At 39.9% G+C, this 20,353-nt stretch overlaps 1 protein-coding gene across 6 annotated transcripts in view; it reads left to right on the top strand.

Annotated features, from left to right (window-relative positions):
• MSI2 (musashi RNA binding protein 2) overlaps window positions 1-20,353 on the top strand; it is a 518,653-nt gene that overhangs the window by 484,955 nt on the left and 13,345 nt on the right. Inside the window, exons 12-13 of one of the 6 annotated variants that reach the window (XM_069971108.1) lie at window positions 2,062-2,238; window positions 13,162-13,370. The exons of 1 other annotated variant lie outside the window; for it this stretch is intronic. In XM_069971108.1, the coding sequence (XP_069827209.1) occupies window positions 2,062-2,238; window positions 13,162-13,370 (386 nt within the window). Of the gene's footprint in view, window positions 1-2,061; window positions 2,239-13,161; window positions 13,371-20,353 lie in introns of those variants that run through there. 4 more of the 6 variants (XM_069971110.1, XM_069971109.1, XM_069971113.1 and 1 more) reach the window with 4 other exon arrangements.

Below are 20,353 nucleotides of genomic sequence, written 5' to 3'. Positions count from 1 at the left end.
TGCGCAGGCGCCATACTGAAACTATCTGGATGACACGCAGTGTGGCACGCATATGGTCACATGATGTACATCAGGTGATTTGACAACACACGATGTGGGACGCACATGGTCACGTGATGTGCGCGTGATGCGCGGTGATCACGTGATGTGCTCTAACTGCGCATGCGCATTATGGATATATGACGGGATTTGGTGGCGCATGCGCAGTAGGATATGACAGACGCCGGCGACGCCATCTTACATGTGCCAATGTCCACACTTATGTGCTCTCTCCACACTTAAAGGGCCTACAGGTAATTACAATATTTGACAATCATGTGTCATGCGGTTTATTCCAGCTATAAAAGGACACCACTTCCTTTGCAGCTTTACCCCTGACGAAGTCACTGTGTGTGACGACACGCGTTGGGTCTGTACCAGGGTCTCTGCTCCTATGTAGTCTATTTTTTGTGGCTTATATGGTTGGGCATTTTTTGTTACATTAGAGGTTCATATTGGTGTTTGTATTTATTATATAATATATTTATTTATTATTTATTCATTTATTTACACTATAGCACTTTGGATCCTTTATATGGTATATTGAATTGGATGTATAGATGTGTCTTCATTTTACACTGCCGGCCAGTCTTAAGCACTTTATGAATTTCATATTTAATCATGTGGAGTATTACTAATATGTTTGGTCCCTTGGTAAAGTAGGAGTGGATACTGTCCTCCTGCTCAGGTTTTCATATACCCTTGTGGTTTTTTAATTGATTTTACTGTTGCTCTTTGTGGTGTTTCTTTTGTGTTTGTCCCAATAAACTTTGTATATATTCTTTGGATTCAGTGGTGTGCGCTGTATTATAGTGTCCAGCTTTGTTTCTTCAATAGTTTATCAAGCTGTCTTTTTGGACACTTAGCTGCACCCCTTTGTTATATAATATTATGGTGAGCTCCTCCATATTTTAGTTTGGTATGACCATACATAAGACAATGTTGGCGAGACCTTGGCCCTTCAGTTAAATAGCTATGTTATTCTATGACTCAGATTGTGGTTCGTGACCCACCAAAGATTTTTAGATGATGATGCCTGACTCTCCTTCATCCACCTGTTGGGGATTATTAAGCAATGGCAGGTTGTTTCATCACTTCAGCAATATTGGTGTTGGAAGCTACTCATGTTGCGGGAGAGTTACCTACAAGAATATGTTTGTCTGCGTCTACATGAGCCAAATGTATTATTCTAGTCTTTTCTGTGACTTCTGCAATTTTACTGTATCTTGACTGTAAACTTAATTTTGATGGGATGAAAAACACATTTCTAATTATATCTTCTGTATGAATCCTTTAGGGAACTTGACAGCACGGGATTGCACATAAAAAGTACTGCCAGTCTTAATCATTTATTTTGCATGCAGTCTGGTAGGACCGTTGTAATATTTGCCAACAATTTATTATGCAGGGAGTGTGTCTGACACTTGTGGTGCCCACCCTCTTCCATCACTCCCACTCCATTGCCAGCCAATAAATGATTGAGCAGGTTATACTCTCGCTCTCGCATTTGGCCGGTCAGTGTCTGCAAGCATGTCAGGTCTATGAGGTCACTGCAGAAGATGAATAAAGAATACATGCGCTGGGAATGGAGATGATGGCGCCATTGTGGGATTTCATCACTCAGTGGAGGGGGGAGCCCTGGGCGATGGTGGAGGGCAAACACACCTCTGTGACACTGTCCCTACATAATGCAAGCTTTTTTTTAATTTTTTTATTTTTTACTAAAGTGGCCAAATGGACAAAGATTATAAAAATCCTATCGGTCTGCATGCAAAATACATGATCAATAACTGGCAACACTGTTTTCGTGCTGTCCGGTTCCCTGTAATACTGTGATTTTCCAAGATGTTTATGTTCTATATTTGTGTATTTTTCCTGAGTGTAAGCAATGATGAAAGATAGCAAGGGCTGGCGACCCACTTGTTTGGTAGTTTTACAACTTTTTATTTTTCTTGCTTGTACTGAACTTATTCACCAAGTCAAAATGTAGACCTTAAAGTGACAAAGTCAATATGTCTTTAGGAATCCCAGATTATGGTTTCTATACTTCGCCCGGTGACCAACGGGCCACACTATCGTTTGCGGATTACGGTTCCATGGGGCCTCGAGCGGCTCAGATGCTTCGTAGCGAGCATGCTGCTTCAGCAAGTAACTCCCCCCTCCATCACCTTCCCAGCCCGGATCAGTTTAAGAGCCCAGGTTTGTACAGCCTTTCTTTATTTTGGGGTAAAATAAATCAGATTGGGAATTGAACAAAATCAATTATCGCATGCCAGTTTTCTGCTGTTCTTATTGATATTTTGATGCAACCATTGCATCTTTGTGTTTCAGTGTGGGAATAAATAAGTATTTCAGACCATCTCCATGTTACATGTGCATGCCATATACTGTAAATTTGACTTTGGGTTGTCATATTCCATATCTAAAATCATGCACGTTCAGTTCATTTGTATGAAGAGAATTATTTCACTTTCCTAGGACCCTGTGTTGGATTTATGTGTACTAGGTAACGTTCACATTACTTCAATTGCTCATTGTGTATCATGCAAGTTGGCATATTTTATCCTACCACAGGACGGACTTTCACCAAGCCCGATATAGTCAAACCGTGACCATATCCAGTTACACTGTAATCGTTTTGATAGCTGAAAATTGTAACTATAGCAACTGCTGGCTGGTATGGTATACTAGGGCCTGTAAAGGAATGGCCACATATATATATATATATATATATATATATATATATATATATATATATATATAAATAGCTTAGTGCCATGTACCGTGGTCTATCTTGTTGCCTGTAAGGGACAGTTCCTGTCATCTCCTCCTCACAGATTTTTTTAAAATATTTTATTCTGATGCATAATAACATGGTGTGACTATGCGTAATAGTATTCAGGCCAAACACATACATCTTGCAGAGTTGGCATGTCTTCTAGTAGCAGAGATGGCAACTATCTAGCCTTCCTCCATGAATAAAGGGTTAGGGCATGTATTTGTCCACTAATATCTTACTGGCCTAGCGTAATTTATTTTTAACACTAATGAGTTACATTTTCAACTTTTTAATATTAGATATGTTATTCTCTGTCAGGCTGGGTTCACACTACGTTTTTTGCAACCCGTTTTTTTTTTTACCCTTTTATTTTTTCAAACAAAAATGGATGAAAATAAACTGATGCATTTATGTGCATTCACTTTGATCCATTCTTCCATCGATTTCCATTATAAAAAAGGATCTTTTTTTTTTTTTTACCAGACACAAAAATGAGGTAGACTACGTTCTTTTGTCTGTTAAAAATAAAAGGATCTGTTTTGATCCCATTTTTTAAAAATTTTTTTTTATAATAAAAGTTACTGGAAAAAAATGGATCAAAACGGATGCATCCATTTTTTTGAAAAAAAAAAAAAATGGAAAAAAACGTAGTGTGAACTCTGCCTTATATCTGTATATTAGTTATGAAGTCTTCATTATGTTGAGTCCATTTCATTGACTTAATATTTAGTCTTCAAGTTGCACCCTTGGTTACATTGCTCAGTGGTTGTATTTTCTCTTTTATAAAAAGAGAAAACTACCAGTAAAATGCTGTAATGACTCCAGTTAGCCATATTTTATCCAGCAAGAGTTTATCTCATAATGTGAACCTTTTCTGTCCAATGCTGGGTACCTTTTTCTAGGATGCTCTTAGATCATTACTGGAGTAATTTATAAGCCAGTGAGGCAGATAAGCTAGCCCTTACACTTTGCCTAGCTTCTTTAAAGGGGTTATCCAGCGCTACAAAAACATGGCCACTTTCCCCCTACTGTTGTCTCCAGTTTGGGTGGGGTTTTGAAATTCAGTTCCATTGAAGTAAATGGAGCCTAATTGCAAACTGCACCTGAACTGGAGACAACAGTAGGGGGAAAAGTGGCCATGTTTTTGTAGCGCTGGATAACCCCTTTAAGATATATGAAGTTGAGCAGTCCAAGAAATCACTAACCACTGATCTCTTTTATAAGAGATGCTGTAAAACGCAGTGCAAAGTGTTTATGTACTATTTATAAGAGTACTACTATCCAATTGGAGAGGGCCCTTGACAGGAATCCCTGCAGCAGTCAATAGAATGTGTACCATATAGAAATAAATTGAGGAGAAGAAACAGGCAGCATTGGGGTGGGGGGCTGCAATGTATATACGCTCAGTGTATTGAAGTCTAAAGCATTACCTTGCCTTTGCTGGTTTGCATTCTGGTGCTTTCTTTTCCCCATGTAAGCAACAAACACTGACATAACCTTCCACATGATGTAAAATGAAACGTGATTTAACAGACCAGGCAACTGTATTCCATTGTTCCATGGCCAGTTTTTTGCGCATGTTTCCATTGTGGGTGCTATACATTTGCTTATAGCAGGGGTAGGGAACCTTGGCTCTCCAGCTGTTAGAAAACTACAACTCCCATCATGCATGGATAGGCAAAGCTTTAGCTGTCCAGGCATGACAGGAGTTGTAGTTCTGCAAAAGCAGGAGAGCTACAGTTCTCTACCCCTGGCTTATAGAATTCATAAACACAACTATTCAGCGCCAAAATACTACCTTGTGGTATCCAAGCAAGCAGGAGAAACAGAAACCGCCATATGTTTCTGGTCCTGCGCCTAAGATATACAGGTGTTTTTTGTTTCTCCTGCTTGCAATGATTTGAAGTTGCTGCTGACATCACAATGAAAAGTGTGCACATCTGCTCTTTTAAGCGTCTGCTTGTATTTTTTTTTTTTTATCACCATATGGTGTCCAAGTAATACTTCCTTAGAGTGTGTTCACACATACAGGATCCGCAGCAGATTTGATGGTGCAGATTTTATGCTTAATTCAGTTATTTAGTTACATTGATATTTACAGCATCAAATCTGGACCATCAAATTTGCTGCGGATCTTGTACGTGTGAATGCAACCTTAGGCCACGTTCACATTATGTATGGACAGTGACCGATGTCTGTGATATTCATCCGGCCGGTACTGCGGTACCGACAGGATGAACATCACTATATTTGAATTGGCACATTCAGGTTTGCCCACACTACAAATTAACCATAGAACACAGTGTAAAGTATGGCTGGGAGCCATTCTTTACATCGTGTGCACAGTCTGTTTTGTGCGGCTGCTGTTCACTGAATAGCGGCTGCACTAAACAGACGTGAGGTTTCTGTTTGGCTGCAGTGTATACACCGTGGCTATTGTTCCATAGTCACCCTATTCAGGACCATAGCAGTTCCTCGCCCTACTTCTGTAATAGATACTGAAAACTGAGCATATATGTCCATAGACACCTGTTTTATAAGTTTTTGGGGTTTTTTTTGTATGTCCATTTTTATGCATATCTAAAATTTTCTTTGGCACTTTAGCATAACATCTGTGTTCTAGCCATCTAAGTGACTTCATGAGATTCCACAAGTTCTTAACATTCTACAGGACTTTGTGCCTCATATTACAGATAGAATTTATCCATGGCATAAAAACACTGTGTACAGAGACTGTATGATTGTCATATTGCTCCGTTCATAGCACAGAAGTTGCCTCCTATAAACTGGCTTTGGAGCCAGCGCTTGAGGAAATTATTTTCCCGAACAATTCAGCTTGCCATGTGTTTTGCTGTCTTGAGGAGAGCTGTAAGGAAACAGATAATTTGAATGAGAAATTGTTGTGCGTCAAGAGCTTGTATCTGGAAGAGCTTCTTACAGCGACTCTGCCTCACATTAGGTTATAGACGGCCACGTATTTGCCAGCCATAACTTTAGAAACATTACACAGATTTAGTGAGCAGACTGGACTGAAAGCATAGCTGTCATTTCAGGTAACTTTTCAGGATAAGTTGTCCTGGATGTGTACTCGAGAACTGGCACTATTTCTGGCCATTATATACATACAAATTTCAGGTCATAGCTCTTATTCTCAGTTTTCCCTGAGCTATTGGGTGAACCTAACCTCTATAGTATCTCCCATACCATACACACACATAGAAAAAGGAGTTCCTTCTTTCCTTTGTCTCCATCCACACCCTACAAAGCAGCAGCATGGAAGACATCACTGGTGTATTGAGGCGTAGCTAGGATTCACAGGGCCCCCTCCCCTACGCACAACACAAAGCACTGCGCATATATGAAAATAGAAGCTGATACAAAGTGAGCCACATTGGTGGTGCCTATATTCAGGTTAGCAAAGTTTTTTTTCCCTACAGATCCTGATGCAGCAGTTAGTTTTATTAGCCTGTGTCAGACAGAAAGTAATACTAGCCAGGGGGATTCAATGGCTCGACCCCTGGGCCTCCTGATGTTTAGCCACTACTCCTGGAAGGCATTGTAGAGCACTATTTTAGAGTCCACGCATAATCTGTGGCTCCTGTAGAATCTCTTTGCGGTTTCCTTCCAGTCACTTTCCCTCTCATCTCACCTTCCATAGACTTGTATTTGCAGCTTGTATTATGAGTGAGCTGCATGTCCTTCTTGTAAACAAAAGATGGAATAGAGGTAGCCCGTTTTTTTTAAGTTTAGTGTGGGGGAGGTGGGGATTTGGTGAAAGGAGAAGGTAGTATTTTGTCTTATAAGATACATTACTAGTAGAGATGAGCGAACCTCGAGCATGCTCGAGTCGATCCGAACCCGAACGTTCGGCATTTGATTAGCGGTGGCTGCTGAACATGGATATAGTCATTGGCTGTATCCATGTTTTCCAGACAACCTTAGGGCCCTTTTACACAGAAAGATTATCTGACAGATTATCTGCCAAAGATTTGAAGCCAAAGCCAGGACTGGATTTGAAAAGAGGAGAAATCTCAGGCTTTCCTTTATGACCTGATCTCTGTCTGTTTCTAGTTTTGGCTTAAAATCTTTGGCAGATAATCAGCCAGATAATCTTTCTGTGTAAAAGGGCCCTAAGAGCTTTATCCAAGTTCAGCAGCCCCAGCTAATCAAATACCAAACGTTCGGGTTCTGATCGACTCGAACCCGAACCCGGTTCGCTTATCTCTAATTACTAGTATTAATACAATTTGTGGGAAATTGACCAAAGCAGCTAGTCAACGCAGTGTTTTAAATTTCCAGTTCTGTAATGCTGCCAAGGGGTGTAGCTTGCAGTTGAACACTTGGCCCACTGTTAAAATGTCCCCATCCATTACTCTTCCCTTCTTTCTCTGGAATCACACCGTTACCAGTATAGAATGTATTAGTAATCTCATTGCACTTGAGGACTGGGAGCACCAATGATTTGTTAACTTAATAACTGTGGCTATGATAGATGTTGTGTTGTAGAAGCCGCAATGGATGGTTTATTAAATCATATTTTCCATTCTCCTTGCTGTAATGCGATATATTTATTATTTGGAAATATCTCTTTTCTAACACCTACAGGTAGAGTTTTCAACCCTGTTATTTGTTTGCTTAATGTGTTGACTTGAACATCCACCACTCCCATGGAAAATGTAGACTATAATGAATGTGTAGGAGTGATTTTGTCACAGACATAATTTCCACATTCAGCTCCGTGATCAGGGCGAATGAATACAGCATTATATGAGCATTCAATGAACTAAAATGACTTGACTCTGTTATCACTTACTTTAAATTATGAGGTTTGACTATAAACACATACTCCAGCATAATTTTATTCATAGCTTGACATTTTACTCTTACAAGTTTCTTTCTTCCGTTTTTTCGCAATGATCAGAACATGTATTTTATATGACTTATTTTCCAGCACAAATGCTATTATTGATTTGCTTCATCAATGCTGGAACAAAATAGGGGCCATTTTAATATAGATTATAGCCGCAGAAGATTGCAGGAAACACTACTTGGATTTTAAATTTCATGACTGTTTTGCTGAATTTATGGACAGCTATTATATGTATTGAGATAGTTGTCATTTACATTTGTTTTTTAAAGGTGATAAAGTCCATAGAAAGTGGCCATAACCATTGTAATGTAAAATCTCCCATTCTGGTACTCGATCTCTGTTGTTGGAGAATTAATCTTTTTTTTTTTTATTTCCTTTCTTTGTTCATTTCATCTTAAACCTTACCTTCAAATGTCTATTTGTTCATGTTTAGCTTAAAAGGGCACCTGTCACCATGAAAATGCTGTTCAATCTACTAGCAATATTTTAGAGAGCAGGATAAGATGAACAGGTTAATATATAGTTTTATGGGGTAAGATTGACTACCACCTCTCTGTCAGTGTGCATATACCAATGACTGTTAGCCTCTGATCAGGACTGTGGTGACAATGTAATATTAATGCTCTGACTGCTGTTATTGAGCCCCTGAAAGTCCCCTCCATTGTGCACAGATATATCTTACTACATGTCAGTGGGCAGGACCAGGGCTGAGCTTTTTTCCATTAGTACACACACACACACCTTCCTCCCTCCCTTAGTCACTGAGCCAAGCACAGCAAAACAGTAGTCTTACTACTATAGCATTACTTAGTGCAGGGGTCCCCAAACTTTTTACACAGGGGGCCAGTTTACAGTCTCTCAGACTCTCAGAGGTCTGGACTATAAAAAAAATAAATATATAAATTAAAAAAATTAAAAATAATTAAATCCCGATGCAAAATGCCACAACCGCCCCCCCCCCCCAAAATTAAAAGCATCCCCCTTTCGTTCCACCCCTCACCCAGCCCCCACTTAACCTCTCACTCCCCCCTCAACCATCCTCCACCATCCTCCCCATTCAACATGTTCCTGACGTGTAGCCTGACGTGGGGACAAAAACGAGATGTTAACATACGCTCCTCACGCTACGGCAGGCTGAGACAAGTGACGTATTGCAACGGGACGTGCATGAGCAATGTAACTGTCACTTGCACTTGACCTGTGGGAGGATACCTGCTGTTGGCACTGGAGCGGTATCAATTCGCTCCTCTCACTGACCACTCACTTTGGCTGGTCTCCCTGAGATCAGCGATGTGTTTTTCTAATGACTTTATATTAAAGTTATTCACTGTAGTAGAACAGCAAGTTCATGTCGCTTATGCTGTGCCCCATACTGCTTACAGAAGCCGTGATGCCCTCTTGCTGTGCTGCGCTGCCTTTCTAGATCCCATCTATGCTATGGCCGCTGTGGAGGAGCATGTGACATGGACGTCGCTGCTTCATCCTCTCTGCCTGGATAGGCCTATGGAGAATGCGGAGATAAGTCACTCCGCCAGCTGTCTAGCCTCTTTACTCTCAGGTCACATGCACACTTATGTACTCTAAACATGTATGTGTATTGTGAACCAGGAGAGAAAACTAATGGTCGTCCCTCAGCTGTCTTATGTGTGGCCAACTTGAATAGCCGACCAGTGCCGTTAAATAGACTCTATACTCTAGTGATGTGGAATGGCACTAGTAATTAGAAATGGTCACGTTTTGAAATGATTTCCGAGTATTAATGCACAACTAGGTAATAACACTGAATTTAACGTTTCTTTGTTGAATTTTCTTGACAAAGAACATATGCAGTCATGTGCCTCACACAGTTTCTGTGGTTGGAGCAGCATGTATACTTGTAGGAAGCAAACAAGCTATAGCCATGTCTTGTAAGAGCAGGAACACACTAATTAAGATTTTCTCATTATTATTATTTGTCTTTAATTGCTCTTGTTTGCATACAATCACATCTCTTCCCATTTAGTGGAAAGACGGCTCAAATAACTAGTGGGTGTTTATTTACTGTCTGCTGGGCGACTTGTGAATCGCAGTCTTCCTACACCCCCTGACAAAATGGGTGGCAGCTGCAGTGTGACTGCAATATTTGGGTGGGAAATGTACTTAATATAGAATAGACATTTTATATAGAAGAAAATAATTTATTTGGCTTTATTTATTAATATATGCTTAGGAACATGCAAGTCTTTAGACAGTGTTCACATAAGAGTGGGTAGCGATATTTCCTCCACCTTTAAATTAACAACTATTCTGAATAGTTAACCAGTGATGGATGTAAACACTAAGAAAGATGCACTTTTGTGCCACTGAAACAGCCCATGTGACTTGTCACTTCACCTGTATTGACTTATATCAATGAGCATTGCCTCTGTAGGCTAGAAGAGTGCACAATTCGGTATGTTCTTTTCAGATTTTATTTGATACAAGTAAGGGAAAACATTTAGGCTTGTTTCACATGGACAGCATTGCAGCAAATTTACAGTTGTGGCCTATGGCTATGCATCATCGCAGTGGATTTTCATTCCACTGTGAGAATGTAGGCATTTCCTACCTAACCCATCAGCTGCCAGACATTAAACAAGCTAATACATTACCTGGCCATGCTCCTGCCTGCCTTACCGACTCCGGGATCACTGATGGCCCACTCATCCAATCAGTGGCTTCAGTGGGTAAAAGCACTGATTGGCTATAAGTGACCCCGCAGCCAGAGAAGCATGCGGGAGCGAGGGCAGGTATTGTATTAGCTTGTTTAAAGCCCGGCAGCTAATGGGTTAAGTAGGCATAGGCGCAAATGCATAGCCATAGGCCATAACTGTACAGAGCATGGCATCGAATTACGTTTGAAACTAGCTAAAAGAGGGAGCTGCAGGGTTTAGTGGCCTGTTATGTGGACATTCTTACATTAGTGTAATCTCCTTTTTGTAATTCTAATAAATCTAGATACAGAGGTCAAAATGGTGTGGTTATGGGTGTTACACACACAAATGACAGGCATTGAGATGTTGGAGTGAAAAAGTGAAAAACTAGGTAAAGTCAGCCATTGTGTGTGTGTGTGTGTATATTTGGTTTTTTTTTGGACAACATGTAAACATGAAGTTACTAGATATGTAGCATGATAATACACTTCACAAAGTACACAACATGGTATTATAGTGACATTGTATTATGGGACATTTTGCCAGATGATGCCAGAGACAAGAGGGTCATAATACAGCCAGCCCGGCCTATGGCTGTAGACCAGAACAAGGCATTTGAAGTACATTCACCTGGATGTAAAAATGTCATTCTTACATTGCTTTAGTGTGCTTGGCCTTTTTTTTTTTTTTTTTATATTGGGAAGCCCTAGTAAAACAACTTTGATGATTCACATTACTAGGGTCACACCAGAAATTCTCGTTTTCGCTTATTTATGTCTGTCAGGCCCCATTCTGTTAAATGTCAGAAATTTACTTTACTACATTATCCAATAAGATTACAGTGCTTGTGGATAGAGAGCAAATATCTATGGCAGTCTCTGAGTACATTTGTGCCTTAGGCCTAGCTCTTTCCGCCATTCTCCGTCATTGAAATAAAGCTGCTGCAGCCTTTCCATTTTGTGTTTGGCATTAAAATTCTACTTGGCAAATGGATTGCCTTAGTATGTTTCATAACATTAGATTATTATAGTTTCACATCTGCTAAATAAATTGACTGCTTTCTACGTAAGCTATTGAAAGCTGCTGTGCCCTTAAGCAATGGTAAGATGTTATCTAAAGAGCCGGCCCGTTGTATCTGTGCTGTATATATAGAGTGGAAGCTAGGTTTTTTTTTTTATGTATGATATACCACAGTACAGGGAAGGAACTAACCTGGCTTTCTTTAATATTAAAGGACTATTCCATGAGTTTGTCATTTTACCCAGCACTATGGGTTCAGTGGTTGCTGCCCCTCTGTGTCCCTAAGGAAGACAGGCATGTCAGTTTATTGTCTAGGAAGCAGCAATGGAAGATGGGAAACATAGTGTAGGCACTTCCACTTAAGAAGGAAGCCCACCCGCTCAAGTAAATTGAGTGCTGTGACCCCTTCATTCTCAGAATCGTTGGGGGTCCCAGACATTGGAATCTCGTCCATTATACTGTGATGACATATCCTGCTATTATGCTATATCTTTACCAAGGAACATGGTAAAGAAACAAGCCCTGTTTTCAGGTTGTCACCCCTAGGTACCATTGTGGGTGCTTGAGCCTGTCATTAGATGTATACCTACGTATAGACTCCATATAGGCATATCGTGACATACCTCACTTATGGTGCGTTTACACAGACAGATTTATCTGACAGATTTTGGAAGCCAAACCCAGGAATGGATTTGAAAAGAGGAGAAATCTCAGTCTTTTATGACCTGTTCTTTGTTTATAGTCTGTTCCTGGCTTTGGCTTCACAAATCTGTCAGATAAATCTCTGTGTAAACGCACCATTACAAGCTTACACACAAAAACAAAACTAGATACCTCAGTGTCAAAAAAATTCAATTGATTTTGCTTTTCTACAGAGTAAGGGAAGGTGAATGGTGCCCATGGCTCAATTCACCGTATGCAGGAGCATTTCCTGATGAGACATTTTGTTTCTGTACAGATCTCTGCTCACCTGCTCCTCTACTTGTAACATGCTCAGGTGTCTGTTGCTGCCACTGGGGAGCTCTTCTCTGTGTGGTCAGCTCATGGTATAGTCATCTGTATCTGTCAATCTATCCAACTGTATGTTGGATTGGATGCATCGTTGGACTGGCCCAACAGAGGACCGGAGAATCCTCCGGTGGGCCCCCAGCTTTAGAACCTGCAGTAACACTGACTGACATGTCTTTTCTCACTGGGTCTCACTCGTTTTCTCTGGTGGGCCCCAGATACCCCAGTCCGACACTGGTTGGATGTTTCCCCATGGAACAGATTTTATTCTCCTCATTTTGTAAATTAATGAGAAAATCTAGGTGTAATTTCCAATTTCAAACTAGCATCATGTCATCCGATGGAACTCGCATCATCATGTTAGAGCTTGTAGTTTGCATGGGATGTGAATGCTGTCTCCACATACCAAGATCTGTCAGAAGAGCGGGGGGGGGGGGGGGGGGGGGGTATAGATTGCATGTTCATAGAGTACTATATTTCCTTTCACCTGTTTGTATTGCTTTTGATTATTCCTGGGTCACCAGTCTTGGGTAATAGTAGACGATTGCTGTTTTAATCTATGTAGTTGAATATTATTGTCTGGTAGTAGTGTGCTCTGACATTTCCTTATGAGTACGTGTTCTTGTTTCGCATGGCCTTAATTTAGTGTTTGAGGTCAATCCAAAGCTGTTTTCTCTAGTGTTTGGCTGTTTATGGACTGTGCTGTTTTGTGTGTAATAACACAGCATGCCATGCTTCTACTCTCATACTTGGCTTTATTCTCTGCACACCAGTCCTGAATAGCTACAGTGCTCAACCGAATTATGGCGCACCCGCTTCCCCGGCAGGCACCAACCCAGCTCGACCTGGTGGATTCCCAGGGGCTAACAGCCCAGGCCCTGTTGCTGATCTTTATGGAACTGCTAGCCAAGATTCTGGGGTTGGTAACTACATTAGTGCTGCAAGTCCTCAACCAGGCTCTGGTTTCGGCCATGGAATTGCTGTAAGTTTCTTGTCTTTTTCCTTTTTTTTTTTTAATGCTTATGACTGTTCATGTGTAAGTTAATTCAATTCAGGCTGTAAGGGTTACACTAAGAATGTATTTGTCAAATACATACATTAATGTTTTTATTCCAACAGGTAAGGGTAAGGTGAACTATAGCCTATGGTTTGAGGGTTTAGAGAAGCAGGGTAAATTTACATAGATCCTTGTTGGAAACATTTGTATATATTAAGACTCTATATATTATTCTTTTCAACACTTAATGGTAGATTATTATTACATTTCTCTAACTATAATACAGTCATGGATTTATAGAACAAATGGGCAGAACTAAACAATACAACAGGATGAGTTTGACAGGGTATAAAACTAGCTAAGCCATTCATAATCCCAAATGGCCTTCATTTTTGAAGTGCAGCCCTACCATATAATGATATACCATTTACTGCACATATCATTCCTGTTATTATAGACAATGGATAAGTTACATGAACAATTTTATGTTAGAACACTCACTTAACCTTATGACATAAAACACTATTGTTTTATATTGGCTACGGAGATCATTAAAAGGGACTCCTTCAAGACTGCACACTTCACTGCCCAAGGTAGCCATTCCATTATCAAAGTAACAAAGAACTATTGACTCCTATCTATCTGCCTAGTAAGGTCATAGTGAATGCCTTTTATCCAGTAGTTGGGCTTCAACCATATTATTTCACCTATACTGCCCACCCTAATAAATTGTTGAAAGGATTTATACAGCGCATCCCAAGTTTACTGGCCTTAGACCATTACTATGAAAAAAGCGATAGCGAAGTGCAGGTTTTTTTTTGTCTTTTCTAGTAACATTTTATCTTAATGTACTAACATCTCAACTAATAGTTGCCCTTACCCAAAGCAATAGGCATATCATGTGGATAGAACAGGTGAAATACCAAGAAATACAATAAGGCTGGGTTAAAAATGCGCTTTCCCATCCATTTAGGTACATTTAATTTTAACATACAGAAAAATGGTCATAAGAGGAACAGATCGCTGATCTCAGGGAGACCAGCCAAAGATAACACTGCCGGCTGCTAGTGAAAGTACTCAATGCAGTGAAATCCTAGGTGCATTGCCCCCTGGGAAACATGAATATGCAAAGTAAGAGCCCGTGGAGCCTCATTGAAGAGCCTCGAAACACAGGACTAGCCAGATATCCCTCCGGTAAGGACCCAGCCAAGGGGTGGTTCCTGTGGGAAAACCACCATATTAAATGGCCCTGTAAGTCAATTTAATAAAAAGGTTCAAAAACAAGGCCAGGTATCCATCCATATACAGCTGTGTTTCGAGACTCTTCATTGAGGCTCCACGGGCTCTTATTTTGCATATTCATGTTTCCCAGGGGGCAATGCACCTAGGATTTCACTGCATTGAGCACTTTGACTAGCAGCTGGCAGTGTTATCATTTGGCTGGTCTCCCTGAGATCAGAGATCTGTTTCTCTTATGGCTCTACTAGTCATTGCTCCCATCTAGCCAGAATCCTGCTCCACACTAATGAGGGGCAACACCCCAAAACAGCTGTCTGTGTTTTTTCCCCTTGTCATTATATTGACTTATAGGGCCACTTAATATGGTGGTTTTTCTACAGGAGCCACCCCTTGGATGTATCCTTCCCAGAGGGATATCTGGCTAGTCCTGTGTTTCGAGACTCTTTAATGAGGCTCCACGGGCTCTTATTTTGCATAATCAAGTATAAAACAGATCTGTTTTTCTGTAAAGCTTTTTTTTTTTAATAATGTAAGTACAAATTTTGCAGTATGGCATACAACAGCATCAGTTTTTATCATCCGTTTTTGCAGTAGTTTTGTTTCTTCTTCTTCAAATGCACATGTTAAATGGACAGCATAAACGCAGTGTGAACCCAGCCTTAGCCAGACCACACGCTATTCTAATAAAGAGGGGACACAAGGGGATGCCAGTTTAGTTGATCAGCAGTGCCTGTGGTACAAGCCCCTATTAATAGGTCTATTTTTTTAGATTTATTTATTTTATCTAGATTTACTTCTAGAAAAATAGTGGTCTGATCCCGATTTTTCTTTTTTTTAACATGACACTTAAAAGTTTAGCTAAGAAGACAGAAATGCATGAGCTTCCATAGATTCAGTGGGCTGCCGTGTCTGTCAGATTTTTTTCTAACAGATTTTTCTTTATGTAAAGTAGTAGTACTCCCTGTCTGATCCCTCCTGTTGCAGCTATATCCGCTTTTATTTTAGAAGTGTCTTGCCTACATGTGCCGAATAAAACCCTACATTGTAGTCAGTGGGTTTCTAACATGTGCATGCATTTTTGTGATATATATGTGTAACTAATTTTAAATTGTGATGATTTATTACTGTAAGCCTTACTGCATATAAAGACGATGGCACAATAAATTTTGCTGTACTGCTATGCTACTTTGAGCTATAAATCTGAATGTAAATTTATCTTGGTCAAATTGCATGCATTATGTTTTCACACTGCAAAGTTCTTGTTTGCTGTACGATGGCATGGATGTGCATTTACTTATTCAGAGGCTGCCAACCATAATTCTGCCATGACCAAAAACACTTGTTTATGAAGCACAGTAAAACCACATTTCTAAACATAAAATGTTACCTCCACGTGTTACTTGTTACCTCCATTTGCTACATACAGTTTGTGCGTTAAGACTAGCTGTTGTGGAGTTAATTTATTGACCCTTAGTGCTACAACATTCACTATTCCCAAAACCAGCATTTACTATTTTTATAGAATGCAGTGCATCTATAGTTTTATAGAATGCAGTGCATCTATAGTAAGTGATTTTATTAGTCGTTTTAACTTTCAAAATCTAAATCAGCAGTAAATGTGATATAATGCAAGTTTCCAATATACATTTTTTTTTTTTTTTTTTTATCATGCGGTAAAACAAAGCTGTACTTACCAGAAATCCAGGTCCAGTCTTCAGAAAGCAGATTTTCTGACTTGTGCTGGTTGAAAAAAACAGACTAAACACAGGAATTCCGGCCAGTACAGAGAGTCACGGCTAAATGTGTCCATCAGTCACATGACTGCCTTCTCTCTGTGAGCGCTCAGATGGCCTGGGATACACATGACTTCCTGTTTTCTGACTTTTTCCCCCCAAAAAAACAGGAAGTGCTGTTTTCCATGATAACTAAAAAAAAATAAAAAAAATAATGTAAATTGCAAACTTGCTTTTACATCACATCTACTGTTGATTTACATTTTGAAAGTTATAACAACAGTGACACTTTAAAGATCATGTTTGGAGGTATACCAATCCCTTACTATAGTGAAGCCCCAATAGAAAGGTTTCAGAAGTCCTGAAAGAAAACAAAAATACAGGCTTATCCACAGGTCATACAGTGTTTGTCATTTTAGTTATTTGTTATTACACCCCAAGAATGTATTTTTGGGGCATGTTTGCTAGAGATAAGCGGACCGTCTGACTTTTGGTCCAACGACATGGGCGCTCTCTCTTCATGCCTGTGATCCCGGGAATATGCGGCCAGGATATTTCAGGGATTTCAACATCGATTTCCTGGAATATCCTGGCCGCATATTCCAGGGATCACAGGCATGACGAAAGAGCGAACTGCTTTCGGACCAAATGTCCGAACAGTTCGCTCATCTCTAGTGTTTGCCATATTTGTCAGGCATCTTAATGCATATGTCAAACCTGTTCAAAGACCCTGACCAGCTGACAGAGGCTAAAAGGTTTAATATTGGTTTCCTTTAGTACTCAGTAGCACTGTGCACCATTCCATAGAGCAAGATCCTGTAAACCGAAAATATACCACCACACACTGTATGTTTTTTTTTTTTGTTTTTTTTTTTTTATATACACGTTATAACATGATGGATTGTGTTTATGTACATATGATGAGTTCCTTAGAGGTATAGCTTTGACAAACACTACCAAAATGCATTGAGAAAAGAACCTTTTTGAAAACTATAACCATAACCTTTAGGAATTAAAAGAGGCAGATATTAATATAACACAAAATATATATCCATGTATTTTATCACATGGCCCAACAAGTCAGGCCGTTAAAGAACGAGTGGAGACCATCTGACAGCTGCAGCATTAAATTGCACAAGCACACTGCACAGTATTGCACACAGTATTTCCAACATATACCACATGATTCAGATAAAATGTAGATTTATACTTATTAGAAAACAATATTCCCCAATAACCACTGATAAATAAGTCCATTCCTTTGTAGTCTCTTGACAACTCCAAATATATTGATTTTACACTATTGTTATGATATGAAAATGGCTACTAGTAATCTCATGGCCCCCAACTGCAGTATAGAGAGCAAGTTTTGGCCCCCCAGCTTAAGTGTTAGTTATGTTACAATCCCTAATGGCAGATGTATGCATATGACACATTTATACATGAGGGACCATGTGTGCTGGGGAGTGCAGCATTGTTGTGTGCATTACAGAGTGATAGGCAGTCTAGCTAGAAAATATTATAGGAAACAGGAGCATATGCTCTTCTAGGATGTTACAATTTGCATACAGTATGTGATGATTCTCAGTGATATAAGTCATTGGACTATTGATTATTATGGTATACTTATAGAAGAATGTTACATCTATTTTTAGTATATAGAGAATAAATATTTTCATGCACATATAGAAATACCAGTATAAATTTTTAGTCCTAAATTTAAAACACATAATCATACTGTAAAGCATACTTATTTAAATCCCTTGTGGGACAAGGGGACTTTGGTGCTCACTGATGTCATAGAGTCCCGTCCATGGTGCTCAACTAATTCTCATTCTCTACATATAAGGAGAAGAGGCCTGAGCTGTTTGCCAGTAGTATATGAACAAGTCTTTCTCCCTTATGTCTCTAGCCAGTCACAGAACATCACATACTCATCTCTACTATGCCATGAAGTAGTAGTAGTGAAAGTGTACTGAACAGGTTGATGATAAATACAGTACACTTCTATACATGGCATGTGGGGGAAGAAGGGGCCCTGATGCAGATGCTTTGCAAGTGCTATATGAGCAGATATAAAAGAAACAGCAGCAGGACAGAAAGCACTGAACAGGCTGCACTGTGCCAGGGATGATTTGTAGAGTACACTTCTATGCAGGGGCTTAACTAGAAGGATGGGCCCCATAGCAAACTTTTCACTGAGCCCCCCTTCCCGACTGGCTAGTAAGCCATCAAGTGTAGTCATAATGGCTAGCCAGGAGTTCTTTCAGTTAAAGGGAAATTTGCAGATCCCTTGAGGCCTGCTTGGCCACAGGGGGCTGAAATGACAGCTCAGGGGCCCAGTGTATTGCAGGAGCATGCTACAGGGCCCCCTAATGCAAAAGGCCCCATAGCAGCCGCTATGGCTGCTACAGTGGTAGTTACGCCCCTGCTATAATGGCATGCACTAGCGTTATAAGACACTTTGTAAGCAGAAATGAAAAAAACCGACAGCATCAAAGGGTTATATGAAAGGGCAGATTGTCTGGAGGCACAAAGCTTGCAGGTACTCGCTCCTTCTCTCCTGTATAAAGCACATGGTATGTCCCACCCTTATTTCCTGTAGTTGGTCTTCTTGAGGCTGTTACTATAGACAGATTTCCCCTCACAACAGGCAGTGGCCAAATACACCTAGTGGCCAATACTTTATAGAAAAAAGACCACTTTTCCCAGAAAAAAAAGCTCTAAACACACATTAATGATACTAATATTTCAGCTTGTTATAATGGTTACAGGTTAAAGCGGCGCCTTCAACAGTATAAGTCTGTGCCAGTCTACAACTGCTGTGCACAGTAACTTGGAATTTGTAATCCTCATTTTATGGGTATACTTTTCTAATATAGAAAATTTAGGTTATGAACACATTTGACATGGGAAACAATTTTTTTTTTTTTTTTTTACATATCTCCTAACATATCTCAAGTCAAAAAGGCTACAGTCAGCTTCCCTAATGTGCAGTTAGCAACCTGTTCTTAGTTTTATATATTATTATGGCATGTCCTTCACAGTAATTCATTCCTGAAGTAACGTTTGTGTGTTCAGGACGCTGCTGTGATCACTAGTACTTGCACACTTTCTGAAATCTTGGGTCCCCCCCCATATTCTCCCCTGAACAGACACAGCCATGTGTTTTTTGATGTCAGAAGTAGCAGGACTGCCAGCTGTTTACAGGAGTTGCTCAGAATCATATATATAATATATATATATATATATACACAGTATATATAAAATCACGGTATAGAAAACTACTTAATTTTTAATTTAACAAACCAACAAATAATAATCAACTTGTCCTTAGCCTTTAAGGCCCATTGCCTCCCCTTTCCTCTCTCTTTATAGTCTCTTGTCATTCCATATTTCTTGTTTAATAGTTGCTTATACAGTTTCAGCTCCACCGCTAACCCTTTGAACCTTGTTGAAATCGTCTTCAGACTATCATGTCACCATAGTAACCTTAAAAATTTCATCTGGTTTGCTTGCATTATCAAATAGGATACATTATCATTCAGCTAACCTAAGTACTAAGGTAAATTACCCTCTCTCACCCTTCCAAACTTGTCTCATTTCATACCTCTCATGCTGGAAAAGCCCTCTGTGCTTTTGAAAGCTTGACTATGGTGACCTCTGGGCTGTTCAGATGAAAGTACAGCCTTGAAGTCACAGTTTTTCTGTGCTAATATTTCTCTGCGGGGCTATTACAATGCACCGAGGAAGGGAGGTTGGCAGCCTCTCCCTGTGGGGTTTGCGCAGATATTTTCTAATATTGTCTTACGAAGGTTAAGTAGTAAATGTCCGACAAGCTGTTGTATTGCAACTCACAGCAACTGTTACAGTTTGCATGGTTAATGCAGTGATCGACTATAATTTAGCGGCAAATGTTTTATATGTCTTAAGAAGCTACAGACACGTGGGAAAATGCACATTCATGCCACCCATGCCTTATCAAACTGAATTGCA

Source organism: Dendropsophus ebraccatus, chromosome 5 (assembly GCF_027789765.1).
Source record: "Dendropsophus ebraccatus isolate aDenEbr1 chromosome 5, aDenEbr1.pat, whole genome shotgun sequence".
Taxonomy (NCBI): domain Eukaryota; kingdom Metazoa; phylum Chordata; class Amphibia; order Anura; family Hylidae; genus Dendropsophus; species Dendropsophus ebraccatus.
Note: the sequence above shows the minus strand (reverse complement) of the source record. Positions and strands in the feature narration are given on the sequence as shown.